Source organism: Ambystoma mexicanum, chromosome 9, assembly GCF_040938575.1.
Source record: "Ambystoma mexicanum isolate Mex_15411 chromosome 9, UKY_AmexF1_1, whole genome shotgun sequence".
Taxonomy (NCBI): Eukaryota; Metazoa; Chordata; class Amphibia; order Caudata; family Ambystomatidae; genus Ambystoma; species Ambystoma mexicanum.
Genome location: NC_090931.1, coordinates 835,130,726 through 835,145,983, shown reverse-complemented (window position 1 = coordinate 835,145,983; position 15,258 = coordinate 835,130,726). Strand labels below are relative to the sequence as shown.

Sequence of the window (15,258 nt, the reverse complement as noted above, 5' to 3'; positions counted from 1 at the left end):
GACATAATCACCCTCCTATTCGCTGAGGAGATGACCACGGAGCTGACATTTGATCGTGTGCACAGAGCGGGCGGTAAGGCAGGGGGCCCCCGCTCGATCCTTGCGCGATTTCACTATTATACGGGCAAGGCAAAGGTCCTGGAGGAGGTAAGGAAAGCGGGGGTGATCTCCTACAACAACGTAGAGATCTCAATATTTCAAGACCTATCCGCCTACACCTTGGCGAAGCGGAGAATGTGCCGCCCCCTCACGCAACTGTTGAAGGACAAAGGGGTGCGCTACAGATGGGAGTACCCATTCTCCCTGACTTTTGAATACATGGGCCAACGGACATCGTTAATCACAGAAGAGGATATAAAAGGGGCCATTCAGGATTAGGTGACGGGGTCTACCCCCAGAAGAGGCCCGGTGGGCCCGGCAGCGATCGGGGAGGGGACCTCGGACCGTCCTGTGTCCAGGAGGAGGAAAACCGGCTCGAGAAAATACAGGAAGCTAAACACCCGACCGTCCGGGAGGGAGGGGGTGCGCAATGACTCAGAGGACTGAGGATCGGGGCGACCCGTCCGCTTGAGGGACGGGACCCGACGCAATGATGGTCCGGATGAACAAAGATTCCCCCAGGACAGCAAGTAAGATGGGGGCGACAGTGGGGAAGAAACAGAGGGCGGGGGGCTCATAACAAAGAACTTGGATGTGAGTGCCCGGTCGGGAAGGGCAGTCTGGTGGTCCGGCCTAATGCCAGGTATGGCGGAACTAATTGGCTGGACGTTGGGGACGGGGTGACAAAGTTAGTTGGGGGTTTCTGGTTGGCATAGGGGTTCGGGGACGAGTTGGGGGAAAGGTTCAAATAATGTCCTATCAATGAGACTAAGGGAGCGAAAAGGGTATAGTGATGCTAGGCAGGTGCCCAACAGATCTGGCGACTTAGATTATGGCTGACTGCCAACCGGCTTGAACACCCCCACCAAGAGGTCCCTGGTTTTCCGAGAATTCAGGAGGGCTAAGCTGGACCTGTTGTTTTTGCAAGAAACACACTGGGCGCGGGGGAAGGAACCCAAAATGAGAGGGGGGGCATAGGGGAGGTTTTCCATGCATCCCACAAGGGGAAGAAAAGAGGGGTGGCCATCCAGGTTGCCAGGGACGTCCGCTTCACTAGCGAAGCCACCCTACAGGACCCTGAGGGCCGTTTTCTATTGGTGAGGGGCACCTTACAAGGATCCCCCCTGACCCTGGCTGTGGTGTACGGTCCGAATGATGGCCAGGCCCAATTCTGGGAGGGAGTAAAGGAGAAGTTCAAGCTATTTGTACGGGGCATGTTGGTAGTAGGGGGAGATTTCAATATGGTGCTGGACCCATCTTTGGATAGGAAGCGGGTGGGCCCACAGATCCCCAGACCCGCGGATAAGTTCACGGCGTGCACCTTCCCAAGGGTGAACGAAGAGCTGGGCCTGGTAGACTCAATTCCGACCCCCAGAACAGGAATCCCCTCTTTTTCATACTACTCGGCCATCCATGCCTCGTTTTCAAGGATAGATTATATTTTGGTGGACGCAACCCTTCGCCTGTATGTGGCAGGCTACAGGGTCGATCCCGTACCCTGGTCGGACCATGATATGGTGGGGGTTACAATATTGGGGGAATGGCGGAAAGAAAGCAGAGGCCGTTGGAAATGCAACAACGCCCTACTAAAGGACGAGGTCCACGCCCAAGAGATTGCAGACGCCATAACAGAATTCTTTGAACTAAATGACAATGGGGAAGTGGGCACACACACGCTCTGGGACGCCTTTAAGGCGACTCTACGGGGTGTTCTTATCCAAAAGGGTGCATCGGCAAAAAGGGTGAGAGAGGCTCAGGAGAAGACCCTCCGGGAAAAAATTGCCCGACTCCAGCCGCCGGACCGACAGCCGGAACGCGACCGTGTGGCCGTCCTGGAGGATTACAGGCTCCAGCTGAAGGACTTACTCCTCCACAAAACGGAGAGAAGTCTTCAGATGGTCAAGCAAAAGTACTATGAGAAAGGGGACAAAGCGGGCAGGATCCTGGCCTGGAAGCTGAGGGAGGTCCAGAGGAGCAAAATTGTGAAGGAAGTGAGGGTCGCCCAGGGAACTCTGGGTTGCGAGTCTTCCCACATTGGAGAAGCCTTTCGCCGATATTATGAGACCCTGTACTCATCCGAATATGATGGGGGATCTGCTCCGATAGAAGATTTCTTGAACTCAATCCAACTCCATGCCTTGTCTAGGGAGATGTCCGAGGGTCTGGAAGGGCCAGTGACCGAGGAAGAGGTAGACAAGGCGATAAGCGGGATGAAAGTGGGAACCACCCCTGGGGATGACGGGTTTTCCGTTTATTTTTACAAAAGATTCTGATCCGCTTTAATCCCCTACCTAGTGAGAGTCATCAACTCCGTGCTAGTGGGGGAAACTCTCCCCGATTCCATGACGGGGGCTATCATTGCGGTGTTACCCGAGGAGGGGAGGGACCTTGCAGAGTGTGCATCTTACCGCCCCATATCACTGCTAAACATTGACGTTAAGATTCTGGCCAAGGTGGTGGGGAGGCGCATAGAGGGTATCTTGCCAAAGTTAGTCCATGGGGATCAGGGGTGTCCCCTCCCCCCCTGATATACGTCCTCACGATAGAAGCTCTGGCCATAGCGATCAGATCACATCCAGGAATTTAGGGGATCAGCAGGGGGAGGTGGAATTTAAACTCTCCCTATTTGCAGATGACATCCTGGTTTACCTGGTAGACCCTAGCTCCTCACTCCCCCCTCTGTTGAACTTGGTGACCGAGTTTGGACGCTTCTCGGGCCTGAAAGTCAACGCCTCAGTCCTGCTCCCTATGAGACTCCGGGACCCGGTGCTAGACCCCTTAGACAGGCTTCACGGAATCGAAATGGGGAAGGCCGAAATACGATATCTGGGGGTTCTCCTCACACGGGACCTAACTAAACTGGCGACTGCGAACTACGACCCCATAACATCAGGGATCACATCAGATCTGAGGAGGTGGGGCGGGATGATCCTCTCCTGGTACGGCAGGATGACGGCGGTTAAAATGAACGTACTGCCACGGGTCCTATACCTTTTTACAGCCCTTCCGACCAATGTCCCAGAGCAGGCTTTCAGGGCTCTCCGGAATGCTATCCAGGACTTTATATGGCAGGGGAAAACCCCGAGAACCAGGAAGACCACACTGACGTTGCCGAGGGAGGAGGGAGGGTTTGGGTTGCCGGACTTCCATTTGTACTTCCGCGCCGCCCAGCTCCGAGTGCTATTGGAACACATGAAGGAAGGAATGGGGATGTACTGGTCATACCTGGAGGATATGGACACTCACCCCCTGAAGGTCCGCGACCTTGTGTGGGCTCCACGAAGAACAATCCCGAGTCATTTGAAAACCCACCCGACCTTGGGGGTTCTCTGGGACATTTGGAAGGAAGGGCCTCAGACAGCGTTCCTCACTACATGGCCGTCCCCGATGACCTCCCTCTGGGCCCACCCCCTCAACCTGGGTAATAAGGGGTTTAGGTCATCCCAAACCTGTTCAGAGAAGGGATTGGAGTGGGCAGGGCAGATGTTCAGGGAGGGTGAATTCCTGCCTTATGAGGAACTAAGGGACGCTCTCGGCCAGGGATCCCTAACCATCTTTGAATACCTCTGCCTAAAGGGCATTCTATGTGATCAGTCATGGGGCCCCAATCTGAGTAGACAGCTAACTCCCATTTTGAGAAGTTCATAGATACGGCGACCTCGAGGAAGGGGGTGGTATCTTCCATGTATAAAATCCTCAATACATACGACCTCCAGGGAAGGAGAAACTTTCGCAAGTTCTGGAATGACCTGGCGGGAGAGGAGATTTCAGAGGACTCCTGGTCCAGAATATTCAAAATAGCCTTCCATGGGAATCTATTTACCGCCGATATGGAACACAACTTTAAGGTACTGCAGGGGTGGCATAGGGACCCAGTGAAATTATTTAAGATGTTCCCGGCGGTGTCCCCGTTGTGCCCGAGGGGATGTGGTCAAGCAGGCTCCAGGAGCCATATGTGGTGGCACTGTCCAAAGGCTCAACTGTACTGGGGGTCAGTGAGGGACTGGATGGCGGAAGTGATAGAGGAACACTTACCTCTAAACCCCCTGACGATGCTACTGGTCCTCCCCCCGGAGGAAACGGAAGTACACCGATACCCAAGGATGTGGGAGACAATGCTGCGGGCGGGTAGAGTAGCCCTCGCACAAAAATGTAAAAGCCTGGAGCCCCCTTCTAAGGAAGATTGGATGAAAAAAGTAAAAAACATAATAATAAATAAATAATAATTAGGCTTTTATATAGCGCTACAAACCCTCAGGTATCTGAGCGCTGCTTATTATTACCCACGGTGTGTGGTGCTCATTTATCGACCTCGGAAGGATGAAAGGCTGAGTTTGGCCCCGCCGGGATTCGAACCTGCGTTAACAGGCTCTGCACGGGTGTCAAAGCGGGCGCTCTACTCGCTGTGCCACTTGACCGGCTTACACATGTTTGTGATGGACAAACTGACTGCCATGGTGAACAATGACATAGGCTCATTCCTCACGAACTGGTACGGAGTACAACAATCCTGGGGATGGGAGGTCCTTTGAATCCTGGGCGGGGAGCTCGGTCCCAACGGGGCAAACCAGACTGAGAGCTGTGCAAAAAAAGACAGGGAGGCCCCGTACCGGGGGCAAGGCGGCTTCAGGCCTGTCGGAGTCATTGGCACTAGCTGCATCACACCCGAAGAGAGGGAGAGCACGATAAAAGTCTCCTGGAAAAAACAGACTTGGCTTGGACATGGGGTCGGGGGGGTGGGTACAAGTTGGGGTGGTGGGGTAGGGGGGAGCCGGGGGTTTCGGGAATGTTTAAACACTGTTTTGTAAACCTGAATAAAAATTGAAGTTTAACATTTTTTTTAAAAAAAGAAGGTAATCTTTGAACACAGTACTGGGATTTTGCAAATAACATATAACATGCAAATTCATGTGGGTGGTCATGGTGCCTGATGAAATAGGATCTCTGCATCAAAAATAGATTAATACTGATCACCAGTGGAATGTTTCAACAGCAACAACAATAAGTAATTTTCTTTTAGGACATTTATACATTTGTTTACAGTCTTCTTCAAAGTTACCCATCTAGTCTTCTATTAACACAGATCACATAATTGCAGTGACAGCTTTGCAACATCTGTAGACATATATACCATTTTTAATTTTATTAACTGCACAGAAGTGAGGGAAGGAAGGCATCTACCAAAGCACAAAGATTCTGGGGCCTGATTCGCAGAGCGTTTTTCTATGGGATTGCACTATTATAAAACGCTTCTGTGAATCAGGCCCTCTGCCTTTTACACATAAAGACACAAGAATCTTTGATGTTCAGCGTCAGGGTAACCCCGACACCAAAGCAGATCACTAAAAAACTTACTAAAACAGCCACCCTGCCAACATTGTAACAGAAAACATATTGGGAGACCTGTCTATTCAGACCAAAGAGTTCAGAATTTTAACAGATACTGTTAATCATCTAGGGAAGGAAAGGTACACAGACGGTTTATTCTGGCGCATACCAATTTTCTTTTTCATGTCGCATGTATATGTTTGTAAAATGTGCAAACCTTTTTTAATAGACCACCAGAATAAAATATAATGGTTGATGCATTGATAATAGCAATAATGATAATGTGTGCAATCTGGTGTACAGACATTAGAGAAGTGAAAATGCCATACAGTTATACTGTAGCTTCTTATTACTTCAGCTCAACCAAATGGAAATGTAAGCGACTATTATTTATCAGGTCAGGACCAAGCCGTCTTTCCTGACATTTGCTGATCACTTTAAGTAAACAGCATTATATTGCCTAACAGTACACCACAATAACTGTCATGTATGTCAGAATAGCAGCCGTCACATAGAATTTTGATCTGAACTACAGGCTTCACTATATGTAATCACACAAAAATAAGGCACAACAAATAGTACACAGCAATCAGGGTGGAAAAACAGTAAGAAATGGGGTCTAATATTGTTTGAAGTCTTGCTAAACTACTTTCTCAGTTTTATTTTTCTTGGTACACTTTTCCCATGTATGGTTAGATAAATCTTATTCTCATCCTGGAAATGATGAAAGAACAGCAAATTGTGTCCCAGTCCATACAACGAGAACACCACATGCAGAGATGGTGTTGTGACACTAATTATCAATGTCATCAATGTCTTTTGTGCTGGACCAGATGATACATTTTATGATTTTAATGTTATTGCATATCTTAGGAAGGAAATAAGTACTGGGTAATGTCACGTGTGCAGGTATGTTTTGTATGTTTAAAGAACGTGATTACAAGTAATGGTAGAGGGAAATAGAAGTGCTTTGTGAGAGGAGGGAAACTAGGTTTTGTTATGCTTAAACGGGGTGTAGTTGTTTAGGAGCATGGCAAATATACAGTATGCTATTTAGTAGTGAGTAACCTATAACAAACAGTAATACAATGGTTATTCACAATCTTAACGCTTGTATTCTTAGCCCAACAGCCCCTTTACTCATATGTATCACTAGGAATTCAATGTTGACCCAACAGATACATAGAACTCTAGATGTTTAGAGGCTAGGCTTTGAAGACAGAGTTTGTTGCTGCATAGACCCCCCGGCTTCGCCCCACCATGCCACCTAGGCTTGTTCCCTTAATGTTGACCTGTCAAAAAGGGGAAGGATTGTGCACTCATTATGAGTATGGCAATGAATTCATGTTACCGCAATCACAATATGCGGCAAATCCCCATAATTACAAATGTGTGTTATTAACCATAATGGACTACCATTGGACTCTACTGGATATAGGCCAAATGACAGCATACAGTATTGCTGCAAGGACCTTTAACGCCACTTTTGATGGAGAATTTACCTACATGTCAAAGAATAGAGTTTCATGACCTATGGCTTTTGAAAACCATATTCGGGCTATGCAGGAAAACAGATTTCAGAATTCCCAGGTGTTTTACTGATACCACAGACTTGGAATTTCACCTTCTTCTCTCTCTAAAACAATCCTGTTTTTGTTTTAACTAAGATAATGACTTCTCTGCCTTACGTGACAAGTCATGGATGTCATTCGGTTTAGGGTAATTTGCACGAATACATTTCCTCGAAGGAAAATTCATTGATTCATTTTGTTGATAGGTTCATTTTGCTGCATACTTATGCAGCGGGAGACCCTCTGCAACCCCCTGCCCCCCTTTAGTCCCTCTACATTAATTATTTCCCAAAGCCCACCCCCACATATATATATGCAGCAAAATCTGTAGTAAAAACTGCAACAAATCCTCCTTCAACAAATACTGCAGCAAAACCTCTCATTCCCTTAGCACAAAGCGCAGTTTTTCAAATCTCGTCATGGGAGTTCAGGCAGTGAATCCAGTCTGTGTAGGTCGCCCGGACCCTGGCACTACAGCTTTCAGAAACACTGATGCACATACTTTTTTGAAAAGGCTGTAGAGCCTGTAAAAGATTATTTGTTTCTTCCAGTTCAATCACACGCATATTGTGTGAAAGCAGGAACTCGCAGCAGGAGATCCTTACATCAATAGAGAAATGGAGTCAGAATCTGACTTTGAAGATCCAGGAATGAACTGTCTTGCACTAATAACGTAGGCTGCTTTTCCCCTGCTTAAGGTGATACGCACATATTTAAATGCAAAATTGTTTTACAGTAAACTAAACGTTTTTTTTTCAATTGTAAATGTTAACTTCGGCTTTTGAGGGCTTGGCGGAGGTGGATATTCACAGAGAGCGAATCAATTAAAGACCCAGTTCTGTATAAACGTCTCTGCTAATGTGGCCCTTTTTGCTGCTCAAAGGAACAACCTCTGTTATGAGCAACAACAGATTGGCTAACGAATGCTGTATTGTAGAGAAGAAAGACTCTGCCCCCTCCCATTAGCCTTGTCTGCCCTCATGTCATCAGGGTGTATATTGCATCCAAACTCACATTGCCCTGGATTGGACCTTCCAAGTGGCAGGCAAAGATGTATGGATTCCTTAAGTTGTCAGAAAATTAAACCAAAAAATGCCCTCAGCAGTTATTGTGGGAGGGATTTGAATAACGTTTCACCTTTAACATACACGCTTTATGGGGGCTTTGTTTAGGGGTTCCGTGGTTTTGTTTCTCCATATCAACTGCATAGTTCTACCCTAAACTCTTTCTTTTCTACTGTGAATATTCTAACATGATATTTATCTTGAATTTCTAGGGAAGTCAAGGAAACATAAGGGACACAAAGGAAGGCATTCAAAGAAAACAGGGTACTTTCAAAGCAAAGAATATGAAAGAGAAAAGAAAAGAAGTAAGTGCTCCTAAAGCAGAGGTCCTTACAAGCGGGGTTTCTTGTAGTAAAGGGATTCTCCTTACTGTCATCTAAAAAGTCTTCTTCTTCATCCTCTTTTCTAAGCCGTCTCTTTGTCTCTTCGTCGTAAATCAGGCCAAGCAAATTGGCTGGGCTTTCGCTCTCACTGTGGCACACCTCATTGAGTCGGGCCCCTATTGCCTGCAAACATGAAGCAAAAGACCATAGGTGTGAGACTTCATCCACAGAGTTCCATATTTCTGCCTATCCGTTTTTGACCATAAAGAGGTTGATCAAAAGGCACTGCTGAATTGAGAAGGAAACAGTGCATGGTTTCTGTATACTGCAAATATGCATGTAAGGAGGCACATGGAATTCCTGAAATTGGAGTCATTAAGAAACATCCTGAAAAGGACTGAGAAGAAAGCTGTGGTTTTGGCAGTTAATGTTCTTTGTACCAATAAAATCAGGGTCTATGTTGGATATCAGGAGTACAGAATGGCATGTGTACTTTCTGTCTGTTACTCTTTACTGCTCTGCAGTTATTTCAACGTTCACGGACATATGAACATGTGGTGGGGAATTTAAAATAATCCTTACTAGCACAGTCGTCCATCAGTTTCATTTACATGACTCCAAATCCACATATTGCACACGCAGCACTTGTACTTTTGTGACAAATTTACAGTGCAGCTTTGGTCAAACGAGAGCTCCCCCACCCTCTCCCAACACGTTTCGATTTTCAGACTGGTGTAGAGGCAGAACACCCTTACATTTCCAAAGTGGTGACATACTTCAAGTCTAATGTAAAACTGATTGAGTACAATAGATTTGAGGGAGAGAAAAATAGAACCATCGAAAGAAATGTTGCATAATGTTAATCCAAGTTCTCCATCATGTGCATCCTCGTTAAAATCATAAAAACGGAATATTTCCAGCTGAGAGCAGGATTACGGAACTTTTTCTTTTTTTTACAGAGAATCCACTCATTTCCACTACTGCCAATTATATATTTAAAAAATACATCTATTTCCCTCCCCTTCAACAATGAAACAAGCATCTGGCAATGCCAACAGTTTGGTCTCTCTGTAGGCATGGGAAAGGCCCTTGCCAAGGCACTGCCTTAGTGTTATTAACTGGCCATTGATGATAATAGGGGCAACATTATGAGAGTACTCGGGGATCTAATAACAGTGCCTGGCAAATGCCTGATACTTATACTCAAGCCAAAATTTTTGGCATTGCCAAGGCTTGTTTTTAACAGGACTTCAGTGAAGGACATTCATAGTGCTTATAATTCGAGTGGCTGAAGGCAGACCTGGTTAAGATATTTTTATTACAAAATTAGCATGTTTACAGCACCAACTAAGTCATTAGCTCTGAGAAGACTGTTTGATGGTAAGGCTTGAATAAAGTGAGCTGAAAGAGTTCCCATGAGGAGGTGTTTTGGGCGGGGCTGGGCAGGAGCTGGGTGGGAATGGCCATAGGGATCAGCAGGGTCATGGACAGTCAATGGGTGGGCAAATAACCTAACAACACCTTCAAGCTTTATTATGACCCACCTCATATGCTAGTTCTCCCTGCGTGTACTCTAATGCAATAATTGTGGCTAATAGGTGGCTTATATGCTACCTAATAGCCCAAACTAAAAAGGGAAAACCATGCGATGCATAGGATGTCATGTAAAAAGGTTTGCAAAAACTGCCACTTTAATGCAGCCAGCCTGCTCCAGAATCCCATAATGTACCAGAGTAGCATCTGGAGCAGGATTTATTATGACATGTCGTTAAGAAAGTAACTCCTCCTCTTTTTCTCGATCTTATTCCTACATGGCCACAGCGGATTACGCCCCCTCCATTTAGCACCTAGCCACTCACCCTCCCAACCTCCACCCCCCGGTCCCCGCCCCCACCCCCTCGGGAGGTATGTCAAGAGATAACGAATTTGCGTAAACATGTCTATCCGTTAGAAATATTGGTCTGGAAGAGAGAGGAGGTGGGAAAGAGGTATTTAACTGCAAAGGGGTTATAGAAGAATAGGGGAATTGGGCCAAGAGTTGTTCAGTAAGTGTGTTTTTCCAATAATAAAAAACGTCAGTGAAAAGGTTTTGGAAGGGATAGAGCAGTTTAGGAATATAACTTGAAAGTGTTTTAATGCAAGTGAAACCATTTAATGTTATTATCTTCTAGTTGCAGAGGTTGGGATTACAAAAGCCTTAGACAGACACACGAAATAAATAGTTGCTGGAGGATAAAGACACAGCTGCTGCCTAAATAGGAAGAGTTGAATTCCATTGGACAGGGGAATGAGCTGGGGCAGGTAGAGCTAATATTTTCCGCAATATCTGCATATGCATGTGTGTTACTGGTTCCCGTAAGAAATGCCATTCACGTCAATAAAATATTGTCCGGATTGTAATCTTAGCGCCATCTTGATTCACGGCCATTCAGATAGCATGGCATTCAAATTCATTTGAAAGCATGTTCACTATGAAGACAGAAGAGTGCCTGATGTGGTTGTGAACAATGTTAATGCATGTACGTTTTCATGATTGGAGAGACACCATGCAACTGAGTAAGACCATTTATAAAGAGCAGGCTGTAAACTAAATTGTATCTTGGAGAGGCCCAGAGCACAGGTCCAGCGTGACTATTTGTTCCCTGGCTACCCAAATAGTTAAAGCAAACACAGGACGTCTCTTACATCTCCCCACTGGTAGAAGAGCTTGGCAGCGTTCCACTGCAGTTTCTGGTTCCGCTTGTTTCCAACAATCGGCGAGCGACCACGAGATAGCCCTTTCTTGGCAATGTTTACATGGTGCCCCTTCATCCACTCAGGCCAGTTGCCACGGTTGCAACGGTGCACGAAACGGGCACACTCTAGGAAAAGCGCCGCTCTTGCTACCACAGGTGCTTCCTGTGAAGAAAACAATTAACATTATTAGGATTCAAATTTGAACAGTTAATGTCTTCTGTTGAAAATACATTTTTTGCATGATAATCAAACTAGTATGAGAAGCCCCATAAAAAATAATTGAACACTGTCAGTTGTCAAATATGAGAAAGCAGGGCAGAAATTGTTCTACTGCCATTGGTGGAGATTACAGGAATCCTTTCCCTGGACATTCTGAGTGAGTCTGGTCGACCATTCATGTAACGCAGGAGTTGACACATTTATTTAGGAAAATTATGGATTCAGAGACCCCAAATAACAACGTAGTCGTCTATTTCATTCCTGTTGGGAGGACAGGTGGGGCAGAACTTACCATTCCGACAGTATTTAGCAATTCCAGCAGTGCAGCTGATCCATTACTCTCAAGAAACTGCGTGAGCATCAACTGGATGCTCCTCGATAAGCACTACTTTATAAAAACACAATGCACATACCTCACCTAAAATCAGTTCGTTAAGAGGGATGTAGAATCGAGTGCAGGGGCTCCAACAAGGGAGCCTGGCATTATTGTTGGGCGTGGCCTAAAGGGAGCCACCCCTGACTCAAACAATACACCATGCAACCATTCATGTCATTTGGGTCACTCTGCATAGTCTTGGATGCTATTGTTTGCATCCAGTTTGCATGTTGTAAATTAATTACTCTTGAGTTTGTTAAAGAATCACTCTTTCACTTTGTATTTGAATATTTCAATCAGTAAGTAAATCACCCTTAGTCTGTTAATAAATCACCTATACGAAAACGGCAGTGGACAAACAGCACCAATGTGGTTTCCTGCTGATTTGCATAACATCAAAGTGCATTTTGGGAACATACGAATGACCACATAATTATACATTTTAAATATATCTGTGAAAGTGATTCAAACATGAAAACCTTCTGAACATGTAATGAACACTGTGCTCTCTGCTCATTTAATTAATCACAACTCTAACCCTAGACTACAATCTGTTCAAATCACAAGTCATATATACTCATGTAGACAGCACTGGCTTACTGGAGGTGAGGCTTGAGATGTGAAGTGTGAGGCTTGAGATGTGAAGTTTCAGCAGAGAACAACCTCTCATTTCCTTAAATGCTTTACAGACTTTGCAAGTGAAGAGGGAATATGTGACAGTCCCTTCCCCCGACAACCATACAAACTATGGCCGATGACGTCACGACCCAAGTACCCGCAGCGGGATGAGTTTGACCCACTGTCCGCTGGCCCAGACATCAAGATCCACCGTGGCCACGCCCCACAGCCACAAGCAAACCGCACCCCATCAAGAGCACGAGGTGGGAAACCAGCCATGGCTGAGGCCGACCATATGGATCAGCTAGACTAAACATCACTACCAACTACCGCCATCATTAGAGATGACATGACGACCTAGCCACGACAAACAGAAACACACGTGCTGCCAGGCACCCGATCACACACACACACACACCAATCTACACAAAGAATACGCTCAGTGCTATGACATAGAGGACCGCGCACACTCACAGACATGCATCGTTATTATTTTTAACATAGGCCATTACTGCACCGCAGAAATGCAAGACGTTAGAAAAGATAGTGTACATGCTTGCAGATGCTACATGCTACTAAAACCCTGAAGATAATACCCTGTAGATGGACTAATATATAGACATAATTCGTACCCTTGCGACCCTCGTTTTATGGACTTTGCACCGCCACCTATGGCTAGGCAAAGGTAGGCCGCAAACCAGAGTCCCAAGACCCGGAGCAGCTGGAACAGAGCTACAAGACGATCTTGCAGCCCACCCCGGACGAGCCCCACTGCCAAGGCCGCGAAGTTGCAACCAACATGCTGCGCTCTCGAACGCCAAGGTTGCACCTACACTGCTAAAGACCCCTCGGAGCCGAAATACAAATTAAATCCCTGTAATTCTGTCTCAGCCACGGTCTCCCACCACATGACCAGGCCGACCTGATACAGTGCCAAGCTCCAAGGACTAAAGAAGCTCTAGGGTCTCACGTCTGAGACCTAGCCTGCAGCTAAAGTGTTACAAGTTGGACACCGGCAGCGATGGGAATGGAGCGCTCGGACAGCCAGTAGTAAAACCTGTCCTTTGTCGTCCGCTGACACATAGTCACACATTGTTGCCAGTACCAGGTACACTGCGAGCTGGGAACAATGATGGTCCCAGGCTTGGGGGCTCGCGGGTGGACCAATCAGGGCATGGGGGCTAGCCACTGATGACACGTTAACACAACCAATCACTAACCTTCTTCATGTAACTACTTTTATGTAACAATTCTTAGGGACGACCCTAGCGTAACAACTGGTCTCTTCTCTACCAACAACGCTCCCTCTATACTGATCTATACTGACCCTACCATTCGGGGAACCAACCGGGGTAGCAATAGTTTTGGGGGGTGAGGGTTTGCAGGTGACGCACCTTGTGGCGTCATCCAACTAGAAAAGGGCCTGCGAGCCCATCTTGGGTGAGATTTTCCTGGGTACCTACATTCCGAGAACATGTCCCTGTCTGTTTTTATGCAATAAACAGCAGTAGCTCTTTAATCTTGCGTGTGCCTCATACTCCTTTGGGATGCGGGAGGAGTTGGGGCCTCCCTACCGCCGGGGGTCCGCAGATGGCTCTGCCGGCCTCCGGGAAATCATCCCGACAAGTTGCAGGCACTGCTGAGATCTATTGGTGAGACAACCACAGCGAGGCCGTTTGCGTCAAGGTGGCCGGCAACGCTGCCCCCTCTGCCGTTGCCCCCTTTGGAGGACTGAAGGACCATTGCGGAACTGCAAGATGACTGGACAGCGCAAGCCGGAGATTGGCCATCGGGAGCGGACTTCAGAAATGTCCCGCCCGCACTTGGCGAGTGTCCAGACGCAGTCCACACGAGGGGAGGCGGCAAGCCGACTGGGAGGGGTGTCCGCAGCTGAGCGGCACCAGCAGACGAGAGCCCGATGTGAGTATGGCACACGCAACTAGCGACATAACGTTTTACGGGTGGCGGGAGGAATTGTGAATAGGATGGCGGGTGATTTTACATTGTTGCAAACATTTGGCCAGCCAGCGGTGATCGATAAGTGAAGTATAGTAGGGAACGGAACGAGGGCCGTCCCTTCTTGTGTTGTCAAGCGCGTTGGGTGGGGCGGAGCTCCCACGTGTCGTACGGAGGGTCACGCTGATTGGTTTGGATCGCGAACACATGTATGGGGGTGTAGAATTCCTATGAGTTGGCGTTGTAGTTCGATGAGTAGATGAGGATTCCTATTAATTGAGTGTTTTAGCTTGGTGGATAGATGACATATTCCCGCAGGAGGTAGCTAGATTGTTTCTCAGTCTGGAAGATAGTTGGCTGGTTAAGCTCCCCTGGCGAGGGGGCATATCACATGCTAGGTGACGCAGCGGGTGCAGCTCAATTATAATAACAAGGGGTTGACGGATACTCCACTCCTGGTGTGGTGGGAATACAGCAGTAGGGATTGAGGGGGAAGGTTATTTGTCAAACTTGGCGCGCATTGTATGTTGCAACTGAGTGTCCCGATAATACATTGAACTAGATGGTGACCTCACCCATAGGGCTTGCATAGGACATTGCAGTTCTTTTCAGAGAAATTGGAAGATCGGCTAGCTGTCAAGGCGGGGTGAAGGGGAACAGGCGGCCACGCACGAAGAACGGCAGCACATCCTCGATCAAAGGGGTTACGCAGAGCAGCAGTGCGACCTGCGGGAGGGGGAAGGCACGGGCATACGCTGCACGGCCAGCAGAAGAACAGAGAAGAGGAGGGCCCGGGAGAATAACATAGGTGTGCCGAGTAGTGGCGGCACGGAACAGGCGGGGCGGCTTAAGCACACGCAACGCTGGGCGCGAGAACGCAGGGGACCTTGCACGCACGCGGTCCCTAGCTCCAAAGGACGGTGTGTTAAGGGGCAATAGCATGGTAAAGGGCAAGGGAGTGGCAGCGA

The 15,258-nt window shown here is 47.3% G+C and overlaps 1 protein-coding gene across 21 annotated transcripts in view; it reads right to left on the bottom strand.

Moving 5' to 3' along the window:
- Positions 1–15,258, bottom strand: part of UNC80 (unc-80 homolog, NALCN channel complex subunit) — a 3,486,058-nt gene that overhangs the window by 1,962,885 nt on the left and 1,507,915 nt on the right. For 14 of the 21 annotated variants that reach the window (XM_069615884.1, XM_069615886.1, XM_069615890.1 and 11 more), the window contains 2 exons: positions 11,071–11,283; positions 8,397–8,568 (listed from right to left, as the gene is read on the bottom strand). In XM_069615884.1, coding sequence (XP_069471985.1) covers positions 8,397–8,568; positions 11,071–11,283 — 385 coding nt within the window. The remainder of the gene's footprint in view (positions 1–8,396; positions 8,569–11,070; positions 11,284–15,258) is intronic. The other 7 variants (XM_069615889.1, XM_069615900.1, XM_069615904.1 and 4 more) reach the window with 1 other exon arrangement.